The 20,941-nt window shown below is 51.9% G+C and overlaps 1 protein-coding gene across 1 annotated transcript in view; it reads left to right on the top strand.

Moving 5' to 3' along the window:
- The window catches only part of OTUD7B (OTU deubiquitinase 7B), a 55,005-nt gene extending 38,197 nt beyond the window's left edge, over positions 1–16,808 (top strand). The window contains exons 7-12 of the mRNA XM_053278493.1: positions 950–1,062; positions 2,571–2,698; positions 6,145–6,294; positions 7,236–7,350; positions 10,058–10,142; positions 11,325–16,808. Of these exons, the coding sequence (XP_053134468.1) occupies positions 950–1,062; positions 2,571–2,698; positions 6,145–6,294; positions 7,236–7,350; positions 10,058–10,142; positions 11,325–12,662 (1,929 nt within the window). The 3' untranslated portion in view covers positions 12,663–16,808. The remainder of the gene's footprint in view (positions 1–949; positions 1,063–2,570; positions 2,699–6,144; positions 6,295–7,235; positions 7,351–10,057; positions 10,143–11,324) is intronic.
- The last annotated feature ends 4,133 nt before the right edge of the window (positions 16,809–20,941 follow it).

The raw sequence follows: 20,941 nt of genomic DNA, 5'->3' as shown, positions 1-20,941 counted from the left end.
GCCCAATTCAGCTGTATGAGTGTACAGGTGTCTGTACACTTGTGCATTTGTGTGTGTGAGAATGACTTGTACCTGTGTGCACTCCACAAGTGTTGAACATAACATGTGAACGGGCCTATAGTGTAAAGAAGTCAAGTGATGGGTGTCCATCTGAGAACTGGTGTAGGGCAGTGGCTTAAAGACCAAACTGTGAATCAGAAGGTCGCCAGTTTGAACCTTCTCCATGTCGTCATGCCATGATCTCTCTTAAGCAGGCCCTTCTTGACTTCCACCTAGTCCATCTGTGTGTATGTGTTTGTGTGCATGGCCGTACCTGTGTTCATTTTTAAAGTGAACCTGGATATGGGCCCTCCAAATGCATGGGACAGATCAGAAGCGTACTTCTGGACCTGCGTTCAGCATAACATGTGAATGACTGTACACTGTACACTCGGCATACAAGTGCTGAACATAACTTCTGGCGGGGCCTCTGAGCACCTGCTTGTCGGCACTGTCATGCAAATACTCTTGGGCCACCATTTGTTCGAAACCATCTCCTGGTGAAATCTGCAAGCTACCAGGCAAAACCTGGCCGCTTCATATGGAACCGCAGCATCCTGATCTGCAAGAGATCTTGCTTCCTGGGGTCTGAAGGCAGAACTGAACATCGTGGGGCTCTCGCTGCATGACATCTACTTGGGCCTCTCCGCAGCATTACCCCACTTCGGCTTGATACCATTGAGGGGGGCACATCGCAGGCGGATCTTATCCAGCGTTGCCCAGAGCTGGGGAGAGGTGTTGAGCGCCACCCTCCCTTTCTCCTCCAGACAAATGCCCTCTTCTCACCCCTACCACCTTTCTAAGCTGGAGGTTCCAGGGGCTGAGCTGGGGGCACTGTGTGCTTGTGGTGCTGTCACGTACGTGCTCCCTGCTCAGTGTGCTTTTTCTCCCCGCTTTCTCCGCTCCCTAGTCGGGCCTCGTCTACACGGAAGAGGAGTGGCAGAAAGAGTGGAACGAGTTGATCAAGCTCGCTTCGAGCGAGCCTCGGATGCACTACGGCACGAACGGCGGGAACTGTGGCGGGTAAGAGCTGTCTTTCTCCGAAGCTGACACATTCTCTCCCGCTTGCCCCAGCCGATGTGGAAATCCCGTCCCTTGAGCCGTGTTCCCTGTAGCGGGGATTCCCATTTGTGATGGGCCACCACTCCCCATGATCCTCAACCCAAGGCCATTGCAGCTAAGCATGATGGGAATTGTAGTCCACAACATCTGGGGATCCCGGTTACAGGGCACACTGAGGGATGCACAACCTGGGCCGCTCCCAGAAAGCATGCTTAAGAGGGGTGATGCATTGCGAGTCACGGGGCATAGTGAATATTTCAGACTTGGCCCCCAAAACCCGATGCAAAAAGTGGATTTTTCTATCCTGGACATCAATCAGGCTAAGGTCCGATACGCAGGGAAAGACCCGAATCGTGTCTGGAGTGCTCCCTGACAGCTCATGTAAATCTGGCCGCTCTGTGAACCCACCCCTGCCCTTGGAAAGTAAAATCATCATCTGGCAGGGCTCCTGGTAGTCTGCTGGCAGGGTAGAGATGGACACGTGAAGCTGCCATGGACGGGGTTCATTGGGTTCCAGTGGTTCGTTGTGGTCAGCTCTGACCGGCGGCAGCTCCCCAGGGTCTTTCCCCACCCTGCTACCCAAACTCCTTCGGCTGCAGAGGCCAGGATTGAACCTAGGACCGACCGCAGCCAGAGCACATACTGCTGAGCAGAAAAGGACAGCCCCTCTTCTCTGGCTGCATGGGTTTGACCGGGACCCGAATCTGTATACTTCTGTCCTCCAAAGTGAGAATCCTATCAGAATTATGTTCAGCCCCTGAATGGTTAATGTATCCAATTCTTGTTCCCTGAAGGGATGAGTGGTTCTCCACAGCCCTTTATCTGTGCAGCCATCAGGGTAAGAGAACTCATTTGAAAAGAAAAGAAAAGAAATGAAAGCTGGAATTCTTGGGAAGCTAAATCGGCAGTGTCTTCTTATTTTTAAAAAAGCATGTTTATATTCCACCCCGAACTCGCGTCTCTGAGTTTGGAGAGCTTACAATAAAATAATGCAAATTAAAACAATCCACCGATGCAACAAATCTAATTAAAAGCCCGGGTGAATAAATGTGTCTTGAGGGTCCTTTGAAAACTGTCAGAGATGGGGAGGCTCTTCTCTCGGCAGGTTGTGCATTCCGAAGCCTCGGGGAGGCAACAGAGAAGACCTGTCCCTACGTAGCCACCAGATTAGCTGGTGGCAACTGCAGACGGACCTCCCCGAATGATCTCAGTAGATGGCGGGGCTCATAGAGAAGAATCACTTCCCTGGCATACACAGAGCCCTGGCTATGCCACATGGGATCGGCCAGTTCTCTTAACCCGGGGAGGTTCTTCTGCTTGGATCCAGACTATCCCTGTGTCCTCCTGACCCACACTTCTGAGTTAGGGATGGGGAGGCGCTTCCTTCCTGGCTCGTGTTGTGAATAAAGCCTGTGAAATATTTACCAGTCCCAACAGTTGACAACAATATTTCCTGTCCGCCTCTGCAGCGTCGAAGGCTCTGAGGAGCCCGTATATGAGAGCTTGGAGGAATTCCACGTCTTTGTCCTGGCCCATGTGCTGAAGAGGCCCATTGTGGTGGTGGCCGACACGATGCTGCGGGATTCGGGAGGGGAAGGTAAAGCTTGCCAGAGTGTCCCTTTATGGAGGGCAGCTGGGCTCTCTCTCTCTCTCTCTCTCTCATATATATATTCAGTAAGGCCAGGCTGTGTCAAGAAGAGTGGGGACCATTAAAAGAAAACTCACAGATGGCGGCAGGGGAGAGGTTTTGTGGGGGGCAGCTTTAGGGGAACGAGGGCACCCTGCTAACTGAGCAAAGAGGCACCCTTTTAAAGTGGTGATTCTCTTGTGTTTAGCAGGCGGAGAGCAACTGGCCCTATCCATCCCCCCAGCACAGCATCCCTCCAGTGGCTGTTGCTGGTGACTGTCTTTTTTTGTTTCTTTGTTAGGCGGTGAGCACTGTTCCCTCTAAGACGTGTGCACGCTCACACGTTTTCTGATGTCCGCTCAGTTAATTTTAGATCCTGCTCAGGTTGAATTAGGAAGGCCTCACTCTGAATGCAGGTGTGCACTCAGTGCCTTGATACTGCCACCCAGAACAAAACTCATTCCGCACCGAGATGAAAATGATTAGAGGGACCGCTGATAGTGAGTCCTTTGGGGACAGGGAGCCCTCTTTCTTCTTATTTCTCTACATACACTGCTTTTGAAACTTTTGTTGGAAGGCGCTATAGAAATATCCATAGTAGTCTTGGTTGGGGGAGCATTGAAAAGGGCAGTCACTGTATTTGGGGCTGCTGTATTTGTATTGAAGAAGCACTCCTGAGTCCCAGGCCCCCGTCGGTGAATCGGGAGCCAGGACCCGGCTTCTCTGCTTCCCCTCCCTCTTTGTGGCACTCAGTGTCGCTTGGTGCCTCCGTTCCAGCTGCCTCATGAGGCTGGAACGGCATGTCACGGCTGGCCACGGGGCCTCTGGCAGAAAGGAATCCCAAGCCCCAGCTAGCAGCACCTTTTGAGTCCATTCGGGAGCTGAGCCCAGCGAACGTTGCCATGGGTGATCCCAGAAAAAGGTGCCGCTTTCAGGCGGGCCAGCAGTCGTCCTTGTCCTGGGTGTGCCTGAGTCGCCCAAACATGGCCGAGCGAAGCCTCATCACAAGCCCTGGTTTACATATATTTTTAGACCTTAGTTGGGCTTAATTTGTACTGATTGTCAGCCACCTTGGGAGCCGTTACAGCTGAGAGACGGTTTTGTAGATTCAACTACCCTGGAATGAGACCAGCTTTGGGGGCCAGGGGGATGTTTGCACCTGGCCCCTCGGCTCTCCCTCCCTGCAGAAATGGTGCCGGTCTGTGCTCTGGTTTCCATTGGGATCTTTTTCTCCTCCGCCATGCCAGTGGGCCCTGTGGCTTGGGGGGGGGGGGGCCTGCTTTGCTTAGGGTGTGGCCAGAGGTGTCCACAGTGGTGGGCCTGGAATGGCGCCCCATGTTGATCGGCGCACATGCGTGGCGATACTGTACATGCGTGGGACTGGACGCATACTATCTTGGCCAAGAGGCACCTTTTAACGTGGTGATTCTCTTTATTGAGCAGGGGGAGAGTAACTGGCCCTCTCCACCCTCAGCCCAGTACCTCCAGTGACTGTTGCTGGTGTCTGTCTTATGTTTCTTTTTAGTTTGTGAGCCCTTTGGGGACAGGGATCCATCTTATTTGTTTGTTGTTTCTCTGTGTAAACCGCCCTGAGCCATTTTTTGGAAGGGCGGTATAGAAATTGAATGAATGAATGAATACGGTGTCCCTAAGACATGGCGGCTGGTGGGTGAGGCACCAGCAGCCACCACTAGGTGGCGGTAGAGACTTGGGATAAGAACATAAGTGCAGGCTTGCTGGATGAGGCCCAAGTAAGCCCATCTAGTTCAGCATCCTGTTTCCCACAGTGGCCCACCAGCTGCGACTGAGAAGCCCTTCCACAGGAGATGAAGGCATGCCCTCTCTCTTGTTGTTGCTCCCTTGCAACTGGTATTTAAAGGCATTCAGCCCCTCGGAGGCTGGAGGCGCCTATAGCCACCAGACTAGTAGCCATGGATAGATCTGTCCTCCGGCTGGTTGTGTATGTGCACACAAACACAGGGGTGAAGGCGGGGCGGACTAGACCGTAGTGTTCAGCTGGGTCCGCCTGGGGCATCAATGGCCAGAGGACGTGTCTGCCATTACTGAACCAGCGAGTGTATTTGACACATGCTCTGAGCCTCCCGGGTGGGGAGGCCTCTCCCAGTTTGGGATGACCGTTGCCTCCCGCAACACGATAATCAAACTGGCCTCCCTCCCACCTCAGTCGTCTCTGCTTCGTAGAGATTCTGTGAGCCCTGTGAGGAGAGCTGGTCTGGTGGTAGCAAGCAGGACTGGTCCCCTTAGCTAAGCAGGGTCTGCCCTGGTTGCATATGGATGGGAGACTAGAAGTGTGAGCACTGGAAGAGATTCCCCTCACAGGATGGAGCCGCTCTGGGAAGAGCAACTAGGCTCCAAGTTCCCTCCCTGGCAGCATCTCCAAGGTAGGGCTGAGAGAGACGCCTGCCTGCCACCTTGGAGAAGCCGCTGCCAGTCTGTGTAGACAATACTGAGCTAGATGGACCAAGGGGCTGACTCAGTATATGGCAGCTTCCTCGGTTCCTCGAAGCCGTAGTGTGCAGAGCTTTGCTTGGAGAGCGTCCAATACAATGTCCAGCAGCCCTGTTGGTAACAATGGAGCTCATTTCGGAGGACTCGCTGGTAGATCAGGCCCTTGTACGTGTCTTTCAAACTTCCAGTGGCTTTCCCCGAATTAAATCGCGAGGGGCCCCTTCCCCTCCATGCCCCGAAGGGCTTCGGTTTAGTGCCGAAGAGTCGGAATCGCCACCTTCAGAAGAGTCTCCGCCGCTGCGTAAGTCATTGATCTGGGTATGCCTCCCTTGCGGAAGGAGGCGCTGCTAGAGTAGGGATCCGTGGAGAGGGGCCCTGAGGATCTTCCTCTGAGAGTGGGTGATGCTGCTGTGTCTCGGGAGGGGTGTGTGTGTGTGTGTGTGTGTGTGTGTGTGTGTGTGTGTGTGATTTGGTTGCACCCCATGCAGAAACTTTCCTCCTGCAGAGGCCGATGGGGAGGAGGCAGAGAGCAGCCTCGGCTATGGACGGGGCTTTGGGCTCCTCTGGGAGGCCACAAGGGTTCGACTTGACTCCTTGCACCCCACGACGACAACAGATATTCGCATACCGCTCTGCAACCAAAGTCCGCAAAGCCGTTTAGATAGACAAATAGATCATATACGAATAAGGTGGTCTCCTGTCCTCAAAGGGCTCATGGTCGAAAAAGAAACGAGGCAGATACCAGCCACCGCCACTGGAGGGATGCTGTGCTGGGGATAGATCAGGCCGGTTGCTCTCCCCATTCTAAATATGAGAGAACATGCGGCCCCCCCCCCCTTGAAAGATGTCTCTTTGCAGACTTAGCAGGGGTTATGCTAGTGGTTTGGGGCATGCTGAGGACACTCACTGGCCCGGGGCGCTTCTCCCCCACCCGATCTCTCTTCCAGCGTTTGCGCCGATCCCCTTTGGCGGCATTTACTTGCCCTTGGAGGTCCCGGCCAACAAGTGTCACCGGTCCCCGCTGGTCCTGGCCTACGACCAAGCCCACTTCTCGGCCCTGGTGTCCATGGAGCAGAAGGAGCCTGCCAAAGAACAAGGTGCGTGTGCGGCCGCGAGAGAGGGGTTTGGCCCCCGCCCCCTGCCTCTCATTCCCCTGCCTGCTGGATCCCTCCCGGGGCTCGTGGCCGGATCCCTCTCTGGGCTGCCTACCGCCCAGCCCCACGGCCCAGTGTTGAAGACCGATCCGCTGTCCCGGCCAGAGCAGTTGGGCAGCCCTCAGGAGCGGGCCCGCAGCTTCGCGTCTCTTCTTCTCGGGGATCCTTGTAATAAGGTTCCCTGTTGTAGTATCCCCACCTTGCAGGTGCTGGGCTGAGATTTGGCGCTTGGGCCGTCTAGCCCGTGTTCTTAGCTGGCCATACTCTCGGCCCAAGGGCAGGAAGGGCGAGAGAAGCCCTTGGCTGGAGACCCTGAAGGATGGCTGCCACCGCAGTGTTCCCTCTAAGAGGGATTCCCAGATGTTGTAGACAACCATTTCCAGAACCCCCAAGCAAAGGCCATTGCCGCTGGGGATTCTGGGAGTTGTAGTCCACAACATCCCTGTTGGAGGGGATGTTGGTGGCCGGTTAGGGTTAGGTTTGCTCGCTTCAGTAGCAGATGCTTTCCCCAGAAGCGGTCAGACTGAATAGGGTTTTGGAGACTGGATGGTGGGGGAACAAGGGGAACGAGGTCACTCCAGGAGGGCTGTTTCTCTCTCGCTGCCTTCCCCTTCCATCGTCTCTGCCTCTTACCTGTAATGGCTTTTGCTTGGGCATTCTGGGAGTTGTAGTCAACACCATCTGGGAATCCCTCTTAGAGGGAACACTGCTTACCTGCAAGCAGAACCGCTCTTTAAGGCCCTCCCATGGTTCACGGCTGGCTCTCCTAAGAAAGGGCATTTTTGCTTGGCCGTGGCTGCCTCCTGTCCCCAGCCCCTGCACCCGCTGCCTTGGCTGATGGGCTTCTCAGGAGCTCTTCCTTCCCTCCCCTCTTCCTGCCACAGCTGTGATCCCGCTGACGGACTCTGAACACAAGCTGCTTCCCGTGCACTTTGCCGTGGACCCTGGGAAAGGCTGGGAGTGGGGCAGAGATGACAGCGATAACGTCCGGCTGGCCAGGTGAGCAGGGGCGGGGGGAGTTACCTTTAGACAGGCCTTGAGCTCATGCCTCCAGGGCCTTGGGAATTCTGGGGCTTGGAAGGAAGAGGAGAGATGGGGGGGGCAGGTGTGTATGAAACAATTATGTGGTGCTGTATATTTCATTTTAGACAAAATTCTTCATCCTCTTTAATGCGTGCAACACAAACAAATAAAAGATCTTGCCAATCGAGCAAACATGTTTCAATGTCCAAACATCATCGATGCTGTCTTTCAACAAAAACAACAAATGTTTATATACTGCTTTTCAACAAACATTTCCAAAGGTTTACATATAGAGAAATAACAAACAAACAAGATGGCTCCCTGTTCCCAAAGGGCTCATAATCGAAAAAGAAACACAAGATAGACACCAGCAACAGTCACTGGAGGGATGCTGTGCCGGGGCTGGATAGGGCCAGTTACTCTCCCTCTGCTAAATAAAGAGAATCACCATGTTAAAAAGGTGCCTCTTTGCCCAGTTAGCAGGGGTTTCGAGCAGCTGGGAGCACTTGAAAGGAAGGACAGCTCCCAGCTGCTTTCAGTAGAGCATTGGTAATGATGTTTGGATATTGAAACACGTTTGCTCAGCTGGCAATATTTCTTATTTCTTTTGGCTGTATGCATTAAAGAGGTCTAAGAATTTTGTCTGAAGCACAGGAGTATGTGTATTTCGTTGCCATTATGTCGTCTTATACTATCCTGCCGCTTTTCATTTTGCAGAGCCTGAAAAGTAGCTGACAGAGAGAGTTATCAACCTTGCATCCTTTTGCTCTCCTATATAAAGAGCCCCCCCGCTTCTGTCTTAATGACCTTCAGAGCATCTTACAGTAGATTATACCACACAGTGCCAAGGGGTGTGGCAGCTCTGAGTGATGGTGGGGAGACTGGATCTCTCTCTAAGGTTCCTTTTGCTTCCACCGCAGGGGCCTGGGGGGAGCCCGGGGGAAATGCACCTGCTTTTCCTGAAGGGAGCTTCTCTGTCACCTGCCGGGGAGTGGGGCGGCTTTCCTCAGGCAGGGCAGATGGGATCCAGTTCACGACACTCCATCGCTCGGTGCTGAGGTGACCAGGAGGTGGCCCCAGCGGGAACCGGATCTTAAAGCCTCTCCTCAGCTCTCTGGCATCGTGGCTGCTCTTTCTGTGGGGCTTGCCTCGACCCCAGAGGAAGCTGTTCCCCGCCGCCAAAATAACAAAATCGCAAAACGAAAAGCCTGCAGAAGCAGTATTCAAAATGGGAAACAATTAGAAGTAAAATAAAAAGAGAATGCCTGGGGGAAGTTTTTATTCTGAAGGTCTTGATGTATAAAAGGAAGACAAGATTTGTCTCCAGTGCTGGTAGCAAAAAGACCCGATGCCTGATGGCCGCTCATCTCTCCTCCGAAGTTGGGGGCAGCAGATGACCTTGGGAAATGGAGGCATTGGCCTGGGAGCAGGAGTCCTTTCCATACACGGCTCTCGCGACATAAACCAGGAGGAGCCTTTGCAGTTGAATCCAGGGAGGGGGCAGTGTTCCCTCTCCCCGGGATTCCCAACGACTCCCAGAATCCCCAAGCAAAAGCCATTGCAGCTGAGGATTCTGGGAGTTGTAGTCCACAACATCTGGGAATCCCTGTGAGAGGGAATCCTGGCAGGGATACTAGGAAGAGGCAACTGGGCAGAGGAGGGACATGGAAGGGGGATGAGCCAGTGTTGTCTAGGGCGGCCGTCCCGGATGCTGCTGATGGCCACTGCCCTCCCTCCATCCCAGATGCAGGGGCCTTTGGCTGGGGATTCGGGGAGCTGTAGTCCACACCATCTGGGCTTCTCTGTCCAAGGAGGGCTGGTGCCAAAGGCTTCATGGGAGGTGTTGGATTTAGCAGAGGGGGGCCGGACACCGTGAGATGCAGAGGTGTTCTGGACACACATTCAGGATTGGGAGTCCCTTCTCCAGCCTTGGACTTCTCTCAGTGTCCCGATGCTGCTGTTCAGAGCAGGCAAAGGTGGCAGAGCAGGGTGTGGGAGAGAGAGAGAGGCTTGGCTAGAAATGGGGGCTCAGGGGACTGCCAGCTCCGATGGACTGGCAGCAGACTACGTCCAGGGCGGCCCGGATGGTCAGGGGCCTGGAGCACCTTCCTTTATGAGGCAAGGCTACGGCATCTGGGGCTTTTTTGTTGGGGAAAGCGGCGACTAGGGGGAGATATGAGAAAGGCCTATGAAATTAGGCACAGAGAGAGAGAGAGAGAGAGCGCTTTTTCTCCTTTCCATTAAGGCTAGAACCAGGGGGCATCCCTTGAAACGGAAGGCCCAGAAGTGTAGGGCCGACAAAAGGAAGCACTTCCCCCACACCGCGCCGAATGAGTCTATGGAATTCGCTGCCACGGGATGCAGTGATGGCCACCAGCTTGGGAGGCTTGAAAGGGGGCTTAGGCAAAATCACGGAGGACACAGGGCTATCAGTGGCTACTAGTCTTGATGGCCATATGCCACCTCCAGTCTTGGAGGCAGGATGCCTCTGAATCCCAGTTGCAGGGAAGCCACAGCAGCAGGAGAGAGGGCAGGCCCTCCGCTCTGGCCTGTGGGCTTCTCAGAGGCATCTAGTGGGCCACTGTGTGGAGGCTGGACTGGATGGGCTCCCTTGGGCCTGATCCAGCCGGGCTGTGCTTCTGTCCACCTCTTCACGTCTGTCCCTCTCTCGCTGCCTTTCTAGCGTGACGCTCTCACTGGAAGCGAAGCTCCACTTGCTGCACAGCTACATGAACGTGAAGTGGATCACTCTGCCTTGTGAAATGCAGGTAAAGCAGCGCGGAGAAGGAGATCTCCCTCCCTTTGTCGAATCTGGGCTGGGAGGAGGCGGACCTGGCAGATCCAGGGTGGGGGGGCAGGAGAGGAGGGCCTGCAGGGCGAAGAACTCCCCACCTTGCCCACAAGTCCTGGCTTGCATTCCCATGGACAGAGGCTCATTTCTGTGCCGTTCAAACACGCTTTGCCTGCAGAGGTAGTCAGATCTCCTCCCGCCCCTCAAAAGGAGGATGGCGTTGAGGGAAGCGGCCACAAGGGAATGTTTGCCTCCTTAGAAAGGAGGTGAAACTGATTCGCGGAAGAGGAGAAGTGTATCGGTGGTCCTGGGGCATGGTGGGTAAACGTAGGCTCCATGATAATGGGCAGTCTCCCTCTGGATAGCAGTCTTTGGTGGAGGGGCCACCAACAGGAGGGCCATGCCTTCTGGTGGGCTTCCCAGAGGCATCTCGGTGGCCACTGTAGCAAGCCAGATGTTGCACTAGATGGGCTCTGCTCTGATCCTTGTGGGCAAAGGCCATAGCAGAGTGGCCGAGCCTCTGCTTTGCATGCAGAAGGTCCTGGGTTCAATCCCTGGCAGCATCTCCCAGTAGGACTGGGGAAGACCTCTGCCTTAAACCCTTGGAGAGCCAGTCAGTGTCAACAATACCGAGGTTCGGCCAATGGTCTAACTTGGCATAAGGCAGCTTCCAGTGTTCCTGTCCAGTGGGGTTCTCCTTATATCCATGTTGGCTGATGCAGGCCCTTCTGTGGCAGTATGGTGAGATCAGTTTGTCCAGCTGATGGTTCTGAGAGAGGAGCGTAGGGCGGCCAGCTCTACATGAGCCCCCCAGGGGTGATTTGCATGGAAGCTGCTGGCTGTATGAACAAGCAGTTTGGAATTGGAAGGCAGGGTCCGTTCTGTCACAGCCAAGCCTGTGCTCCTGCTCCCTCCTCAACTGCCCCAAATGCTTGAGCTCTTCTTGGTAACGGAAGTGCTCCAACATCTGGCACAATTATTCCATTTGGCTGCAGAAGTGTCCGCCCCTCCTAAGGCCCAAATCTCGCCACTGCCCCTGACCCCTTCCTCTGTTTTTTTTTTTGGTCAGAAATCTTGCAAACGTTGGCTTGTGGGGTGGGCATTTCGGGCAGGCCTAGCGGCCTCCTCCTCCACTTTCCCTCTCCGCTCCTTTCCCTAGGCCCCTCTTGCGCAGCCGGAATCCCCCACGGCGTCGGCGGGAGACGACGCCCGCTCGGCGGCCGACTCGGGCGATTCGGACAAGGAGTCGGTCTGCAGCAGCTCGGCGAGCAACAGTGGCGGCAGCAGGAGCGGGCACAAGGACAAGGAGAAAGAGAAGCCCAAGAGGGAGCGGGAGAAGGACAAGGACAAGAAGCGAGCTGACTCGGTGGCCAACAAGCTGGGCAGCTTTGGCAAGACTCTGGGGAGCAAGCTCAAGAAGAACATGGGGGGGCTGATGCATGGCCGGACTGTCAAGGGGGGAGTGAGCAACGGCCAAGGGGAGACCCTGGAGAAGAAGAAGAAGGGCTCCATCAAGGTGAGGAAGGGCAGCAAGGAGGAGGCGTCTCCTGGAGACTCGGCGGCGGTGGCAGCCGTTGCCGAGAAGCCGTCTGCGGGCAAGCCGTCCGCGGAGAAGCAGCCGGACACCTGCAAGTACGGCAGTGACGTCCGGCTGAGCCTGAGCATCCTCCGGGCCGCCATGCAGGGGGAGCGCAAGTTCATCTTTGCTGGCCAGCTCAAGACCAGCCACCGGCACCAGTTCCAAGAGGAGATGATCCAGCGGTACCTCTCGGACGCCGAGGAGCGCTTCTCGGCCGAGCAGAAGCAGAAGGAGGCCGAGAAGAAGGCCCTGGGGAACGGCAGGGCCGTCAAGAAGCTGGACTCGGAAGGCAACCCCCTCAAAGGAGAGGAGGCACTGCTGAACCCGGCGTACCCCCCGGCGCTCTCGCCGTACAGTATGCAGAGCTCTGATCTGGCGGCCGTGGGGGCCAAGATGGCCAGCTTGCCTTCCAGTTACTCGGGGGTCTTCACCATCCCCCGCCCCTCTGCGGTGAGCAGCGGGGAGAGCACCCTTCCCCCCAGCTACCAAGACAGCCGGAGGCAGGTTGCTGGCGGCCTCTGTGCCCCCCTCCCCTCTTACGCCACGCTGCCCAGGCACTGCGCTCAAGGGCGGCCGCACCCCTACCAGACCAGCCCTTCCCACCTGGGGCGCTTCTCTCCCACGGAGATGGACATGCCGCCGAGTTACGCGGTGGCAGACTGTGAGGCGGCTTCCTGTCCGGCCCCGCTCAGCAACGGCTACCGGGAATACCCAGAGCCGGACGGCAGCTCCCCCAAGGGCGCCAACGGCGACCGGAGCCGATTGCGCCCGCTCTATGGCGTCCAGCAGACCAAATGCAAACAGCCGAATTGCAGTTTTTACGGGCACCCGGAGACCGGGAACTTCTGCTCGTGCTGTTACAAAGAGGAACTGAGGCGCAAGGAACGCGAGCGGGAAGCCCTGATACATCAGTTTTGAAGGGCCAGGCTGTGCGTCTGGTGCTCGGACCCATGGACGATGGGGAATGCAATAATTTATCTTTTTTCCCCCTCCCCCACACACGTACTCCCCTTCCCCACTGAGCTGAGGAGAAGGGTTAGCTCGTTTGCAGGTGGCAAGCCGCTTGCCCGGGTGGGGAACCCGGAGCCCTCGTCTCCGGGTAGCCAGGAAGGGGAACGTGCTGGTGGGAAGCAGGTCTTGGTCAGACGGCTGCTGCAGGTTGGGGGGCGCTGCCCCGAATGGGGGTGGGGACCTTTGGAGGGGACTTTGCTGACCTGAAGTCCGTGAACGGAGCTAATCTGCTAGACCAAAGCTTTGAATTCCAAGAGTAGGACAAAGGCTGTGACGACAAGAGCCCTTCCTCTCTCCCCGATCTTCTCAGCCCTGGCTTAATTTCTTTTTTGTTGGTTCGCTCAAAAGGGATTAAAACCACCATCCCTGTCGTTATTTTTTTATTTTATTTTTTAATTTGAAATATTTGGGTCTCTCTTATTAAGTAATGTTAACTGTTTTGTGTTTGCGTTGTTCTTTTTGGGGTTTTTTTTTTTTTTTTTAATTGTAGTTTCTGTCCATCCCACCCTAAATATGGATTTCAAGTGGAAAGGGACTTTTGTGGGGGGCTTTTAGTGGGTTGCCACTTCTTCCTGCCGTTCTTGCCTCTTCCTCCAGATCCACCTTTCCTCCCCCACAAACCTCGGGCCTGCTGTGGCTGGCTTTAGCCTCCCCCCCCTCCTTTTTTTTTAGATGAGTTGGGCGTGACGTTATTTTAAAAAAAATCTCTATATTTTAAAAACTCCTTGTAGGGACCTGGGTGTGGGACGAGGGAAGGGAGGAGTCAGGCCGAGTGTGAGTTTTTACTGCACATAAACAAAAGGAAAATGGATCTTGATACAGTCAAACCAACTTAGTAAGAATTTGGACACCTCCCAGAGCAAAACCAGTGGGGCTTGGGCGAGAGCAGCAAACCACTGTGGGCAGCTTGGGAATGGGGGGCCAGACGGGAGCCCCCAGGCACCGCCGTCAACAAAACCTCTCTGCAACACGGTTAGCTCCTGCTCCTTTCTAAAGCCTTCGGTAGATGAAATCTGTATAAAATCCTCCTTATCTGCAGAGTAACTTCCCCCCCCCTGCCGCATGAGCGACTTATTTTCTAGACTACCTCTGTTCTGCTGAGTAGAAATAATCCGGCTCTTTTTTGTCGAGCCACTACTTTGACCATGGGAATGATAAGTAAATACTAGAGAATTACAGATGTTATATATATATATATAAATATAAATATAAATATATTTTTAACAGGGCTACAGTTTGTTAGGGGGTGAATGTAAAATAGAAGTTCACAACACTGTTCTTCCTCCTTGTTCGACGGTTAGATCATCTGCTTCCACCACCCCCCTCCTTGGAAAATGTTTGGCTTTGGGGGCAGGCAGCGTCCATTGTTAATATCGGCTTTGAGCATAAACGGGGACATGGTCTGCGGCATTCTGTCCCACGCGGGGGGGTTGGGTGCTGCCATAACAAAGGAAAGAACAAACCTACAATTCGGGAAGCTTCTGGGTGGGGGCGTCGGGAGGTCTGTCCGACTCGCTGAAGGGTCTTCAAAACTATGCAATTACTTTTCCACTCCGAAGTTGATGGAGAGGGATGTAAGTGTACTTAAGAATGGACACTGGTGCCCGCTGGTGGCAAAGGTTGGCAATGAAACTAAGTGACTGGCCTCTTCTCTCCTTCGCTCGAGCTTAATATGGGGATGGGGCAAAGAGAGGGGGGTGTGTGCGTGTGCGCTGCTGTATTCCATTTGTCAAGGGCTGTTGCCTTGTTATCAAGGGGACGTTGTGAATGAGATTTCTGGGGTACCCGTAGAAGATGTCCACTTGCACTGCTAAGTGGCGAGAGCAAGAGGGCACCCTTTAACTGATTGTCCCAGATCTTCATGAATTTCAGGGCCTTCATTGGGGCCGAGAGAAGTGATTTTTGGGGAGTGCCATTCTGTGTGTGTGTGTGTGTGTGTGTGTAGAGAACTGTCAGTAGATATTGGAGAGAGAGAATAGAGGCAGGTGAGTCATGAGACTTTTCCTAGGGGGTAAACTAAATGCATTCAATTGTTGTTTCCATATCGGTAAAGGGGGGGGGGTGAGGATTTCCATTATGGGGTTTCATTTGTGTGTTCAGCCCTGAGGATCAGCCTGCCTTGGAAGGAGGTGTGTTTGGGATGGGGGGTGGGGGTGTCCTCAGAATCGAACTTTGAAACGCCCAAACAAATGGAGCACCGCAAACAACTTCAAAATCATTTTTGAGGCCTTGGAATATCCTTCGGTTAAGCTGACGAAATGCTCTTTTGAGGAAAGCTGTTTTGAGTCCACAGATGGCTCCATAATACACATAGTAACTAAAGGTTTATGATTGCCTAGTTGGAAGTAGCCATTTTTGCTAAGAGTGTGAGTGTGTGTGTGTATTTTTTTAAAAAACAAAATATACAACATCCCTAAATCTATTTTTCTGGGGCCGGCAGATAAAATTGTTGCATCTGTTGCATTTTGCTTTTTTTAAAACAATGGGTGCTTTTGGGATCCTCCAGTTAGAGCATTCGCGGACAGAATTCTTATTAAGGACGTTTGACTGTATTGGTTTTACCTCTCTGGGGACAGTTGTGGATTTGGATTGCCATCAAGGTTTCTGTTAAAATGTCTACAATTGGCGGGGGGGGGGTGAGATGGCAAAGATGCAGAATCAGATTGCGGAAGTGGGATTCCCTGCACCCCGAAATGTCTGCTTTCCTCTTTATCACTGCACCCCTCTTCCCAGAGTTTCTTACCCCCAGACTGCTGTGACCTTCTGTTGTCCTAATCCATTGCCTTTCTTCAGGTTGGGGGTTTGTGGGGCTGCCGCTGTGGGGCTTCCTTCGCTGGGACCTCTTCATAGACACTTGTATTTTTTCTAACAGACAAAATTTTAAGCGCTTCCCCTGACGGTTTGTTACTGGCGTGTGTGTGTGTCTGGTCTACTTTTTATTATAACTACTATTGCAATTAGGTTATGTAGACCGTAGCGTTTTTTAAATCAAGGGAAAGAGGTGAACTTAAAATAATTAAGTTTTTAAAAAAAGTATTTGAAGAGTATTTTTTCTATCAACACAAGAGTTTCGACTAAGGCCCTGATTCCAAAGCCTTTCCGCCTTAACAATGTCATAATGGATACTAATTAATTAATTTGCTCTTTCATGCAGAGTTGACATTGAGTCGGTATTGCTGATGACTTCCATTTCCCCCCCTCCTTCGGCCAATGTTTCTTCTAGGTCGCTTGTTTCCTTTATGGTGAAACATTGCCCCTTCTTTCTTCTTCTTAAAGGGACTATTAAAAGACAAATTATATTTATTGAAAATATGTGCACCCCTCCTTGAGTAATTGCTTATGCAGTTGGAAACTAAATGTGGTGGAAATGTCTTATGGTACCTCTTTCTTCTCACCCTCCCTTTTTAGTGGGGGTGGGATGAGCAATTTGGATCCGCGAGCACTTTAAAAAAAAAATTGTAAAAAAAGAACACTAGGCTGGCAGATGCTGATTGGCTCATCAGCGGAAAGGAAGGAGCTGGGCAAAGAGAAGGTATTTGTGTGTCAATTTGTGACCTAGCGCCCTCTGCTGGGGTGGAATAGCTATAGCATATATCTCAGCAACAGATTTCCCACAGATGTTTCACGGGTGACGGATAAAAATGGAGGTTGATTTTATGCCCCCCTGCCCCAGTGCGCACACACAATGGAGGGGGGGGGACCTTTTAAAACCATTGAATGTCTTTAGTGGTGCCAGTTATAAGCTGCTATCGCTGTGGCTTCTGATATGCTAGGCTCTTAGTGGGGCCTGCTGCCTGCCTCCCCCCCCATTAAAATTGTCTAATAAACTAAGTACTGTCATGCTCTCAATGTTTTTTTCTCTTCTAACCCCCCCTTTTTAAACAACAAAGTATGCACACCCACACATTTTGCACAGCAAAAAGCCTCATTTGGACAACTGGACAGCTTTGTTGCCTCTCTGAGTGCATTAACTTGTAATTGTAAGAAGTTCTGTCTCAACTTATTTTGGTTTTACTTGGAAAGGAAAAGAAAAGAATGCTTTTTAAAAATTAAGAGTCCGGAGTATAACTTTAACCAGCTTGTAGAGTTTACATAAAAAGGTTTCTCTTCTGGGTCCCACCCTGCTAGTTGTCCAAGAAGTGACCTGAGTCAATTCTCCGATTTGTTGACAATAAAAACTACTTTTTAAAAGAAGCAATGCTTCCCCCTCCCCAAGCACTGTACTTAAACATGGGTGTGGGCAGCAGCCTGCTTTCTCTCTAGCTTTTGAAAAGTGTTAACGGTTCCACCAGGGTAGGGTTGCCAAATTCTGACTTTCTCAATCCGGGTGCCCAACTTGCATTATTATGAAAATGGCTTGAAAATCATTTCTGAGCAGAAGAGTGCCAGCACGTTTTGCTCCACGACTTAGCTTTAAAAAAATAAAATGAAAATGAAAGCTGAAATCCGGGCAAATCTAGGTGGGTGAAGCAATCTTGGGTGAGCTGCTTAAAATCCGGGTGAAACCTGGACTTCCGGAGGGCATGGCAATTCTACACCAGGGGGTTGATTTAATAGAATATTTTCCCTGGACCCTGCTGCAGACTCAAGTGGGCTGAGACCGCTGTGGACAACCAGATACTGGCCCCAGCACAGGCAACGGCGTTCTTCCAAATTACCTGCTGCGTTAAGGCAGAGGAGGAGACAGCATGTGAAGTCACAAGCCATGCAGGTGGCTTTGGGGGGTGGGGGGGCGGTCCTTCTCTTCCTGCCTTCCCAGTGTGGGCTCCCCGTCTGGTATCTCAAACAATTAATTAAATAACAATTAATAATAATTAATGAAAGGGCAAACGCTTGGTGAAACAGGTGGCTATTTAGGAGGGCCTTAAAAGCAGCCAGGTAGGGGGCTGAATGAATCTGGGGGGAAGAGTCTTCCAAAGAAGAGGGATCTAAAGAATAATGCCTTAAACATACACTCCACCCCAAGTGCTCTGAAGGGGGCATGTCCCTCCCCTTTCTTACTAAGTGGGGAGTTTCTTTCTTTTGTTATTGACGGGACAGGGTCATCCAGCTACAGGCCTAAGCCCTTTTTCCGCAATAGGTAACCAGTTCAAACCAGAATCGCCTTTAGACATGTAGGTTCCAGGCCCATTAAGGAGGAGAAACCTCCAATTTGGAGCAGTGTTCCCTCTCACAGGACTTCCCGGACCTTGTGGACTACAACTCCCAGAATCCCCAAGCAAAAGCCACTGCCGCTGGGGATTCTGGGAGTTGCAGTCAATGTTTGGGAATCCCTGTTAGAGGGGAAACCTCTACCTTGGGTTGGCCTAAGACCAGCGTTGCATAGAGTCACCCCACATTCCGTCACAGTCTGTGGCTTCCCCGGTTCCTAGCATTGCTTCTTCAACCCCGGCCCCTTTGGGTGTTGCAGTGCCTGGCTGTATGTATGCCGTCTTGATTTCGGTCTGCATTCCTCCACTGATCTGAAAGTCAAGCTGGCGATGGTTCGGAAGACATGAACTGGCCCGCAAGGTGGCGGCACCCTCTTCGAGAGCTGAAAACGGCCCAGAAGCCGCAAGGTGGGGAGCGACAGGCTGTCTTCTGCAGAGGGCTTCCGTGTTCTTGGGGGTACATTTGCCTATGGGTGTCCTGGAGACCAAATGCCCCCGCCTCGAGACGCAACTTCTAGATGAGGGAGATGAAGAATGCCTCTGATGTCCTACTGGGCATCCCCAAAGGCAAAAAGAGAGATTGACCTGAGATGGTCCCTAGTAGATAGATATCCTGGCCTACTTGACCCTGCCTCCCGCATAGGAACATAAGAAGCTGCCATATACCGAGTATTAGTCTATCTAGCTTCGTACTGCCTACTGTCAGAAATCTGAGACACTTCAGAGTTCTCCCTCCACATATGAGGAATGAAAAACTCAGAAGTTCTCAAAGGGTAGGCTCTTGCTTGGCTTGGCTTTGTTCCCCCAAGATTCATGAAAGCACACAGGCAAGGAATGAAAATTTAACAGTATTTATTTTTCTAAAAATCCTAACAGAATTCAGTTAATAAAAGCAGAGACTGTTTCAAGTTCAGTCAATACACCATAAACCTTTAACAGAGTTTCCCTATGGTTAAAAAAAAATCGAAAGTTAACGGTTTGATATTTTTATGCTACCTCTTCCTGTTCTTCGCAGTTACGCGTTGTGATTGTTTCTCTGTTTTGACTTCTCCTGACTCACCTGGCCTCTCCTCACTCCTTCCTCTTTTTCTCCCCTCCTCACATTTTTTTAATAGCCCTTCTTTTAAGCTCGATTGTGGAGTTACCCCCACAACCTTGCTTCCCACTTTTACTTCTAATGATTGGTCAGAACAATCCAGACCACTGATGACCTATAATCAAATTTGTCGCCCCTTTCGACATACTGACCCATTGGTCAGTTCCTGAATGTGCATAAATGAAACTCACAAAAGTTATATCAGAGGTGTTTTGATCGAAACTCGTGCAAACATTGTGGTTTGAACATGTTCTGTCCTAATGTGCTCAAAGTAAAATATAGACTAAATTGGGGAACTGTCCTGATGTGTCACCCGAAATACCATTGTTTGACATTTCAGTCTTAAAAAGTACCTCATGACATAGCACACCTGTCATCTAGGGCCCCAAAAGCCTAATTCTCCTAAAACCAATGGCTAGCACACTGGTCAACTTGGCCATAGAACAAGAAAATGCCTTATTTTTTGTCAAACACTACACAGACTGGCAGCAGCTTCTCCAAGGTTGCAGGCAAGATTCTCTCTCTCAGCCCAATCTTGTAGATGCTGCCAGGGAGGGAACTGGGAACCTAGATGCTCTTCCCAGAGCGGCTCCATCCCCTGAGGAGAATATCTCACAGTGCTCACAAATCAAGTCTCCCATTCATATGCAACCAGGGTGGACCCTGCTTAGCTAAGGGGACAAGTCATGCTTGCAACCACAAGACCAGCTCTCCCGATCCAGCTCTCCCAATGACCTTGGGGGACCTTCTGCTAGAGAACAGACTTCGGAAAGCAAGATTTGGGTATGTCTGCCTGGCCTGGCCCCGACCAGCTGCTATTCCACCCCCACCCCCCACGACCCTCCCCATCTTAAATCTATAGTGGCTGGCTTTGAGGGCTTCATTTTTATACACACTGCCCCTCCCTTGGGTTTCCAAGACTAGATCCCATTTACTGTAACGTGAATCCTACTAAAATTAAAAGGCCAGGCTCAAAAAGAATGGCCTCTCTATTGCATGTCTTCATGGGGCTGGGCGGGGTTTTAAACTACAGACTCTGGCTTCTTGCAGCCCCCAGCTATCCCTTTCTGCAGCCTGCTATTGGAGCAGGAAAGTTTCTGTGGGAAATGGGAATTTTCCATGTGGGATATCGTGGGGGGAAGTAAAATCTCCCACTAGGAGCGTTTGAAAAAGCTCCTTGGATGCCAGCCTTCTTTGTGGGAGCAGGGAGAGGTGGCTTTCTCCCATGGGAATAAGAACCAGGCAGTGGGAAAGATGGCTCTGCAGTCTTTATTGTAGCGAGCTGAGCAGAATGCCTATTTCTGTGGGGGCAGGATTTGCAGGGGGCACAGAGTGGGCAAGCTGTGAGCTGCATACTAGATTCCTGAAGAAGAAAGGGGGGGCAAACTGAGGGGGTCACTTGTTCCCCCTCTGGTGCCTCCCTTGTTGAGGACGTGTGGGTCCCAGAAGCCTCTCCCAAATCTTAAGAACAGCCCAGCTGGATCAGGCCCACAGCTCATCTAGTCCAGTATCTTGTTTCACACAGTGGACCACCCGATTGATTGATTTGTTTAACAAATGTGTATTCTGCCCACGACTGAAGTTTCTAGGTGGTTTACGATGATGACAAATAATTATAGACTGCTCTTCAACCAAAGTTCTCAAAGCAATTGACATACATACATACATACATATAGAATACATAAAAATACACAAACAAATACATAAAGACGTAAGCATAAAGTACACCAAGAATTTAACAGTTTAAAACATATAAAAACCAGATTTAGGAACATAGGAAGCTGCCATATACTGAGTCAGGCCCTTGGTCCATCTCGCTCAGTATTGTCTACACAGACTGGCAGCGGCTTCTCCAAGGTTGCAGGCAGGAATCTCTCTCAGCCCTGTCTTGGAGATGCTGCTGGGGAGGGAACTTGGAACATTCTTCTGCTCTTCCCAGA

Source organism: Hemicordylus capensis, chromosome 14, assembly GCF_027244095.1.
Source record: "Hemicordylus capensis ecotype Gifberg chromosome 14, rHemCap1.1.pri, whole genome shotgun sequence".
NCBI classification, from domain to species: domain Eukaryota; kingdom Metazoa; phylum Chordata; class Lepidosauria; order Squamata; family Cordylidae; genus Hemicordylus; species Hemicordylus capensis.
Note: the sequence above shows the minus strand (reverse complement) of the source record. Positions and strands in the feature narration are given on the sequence as shown.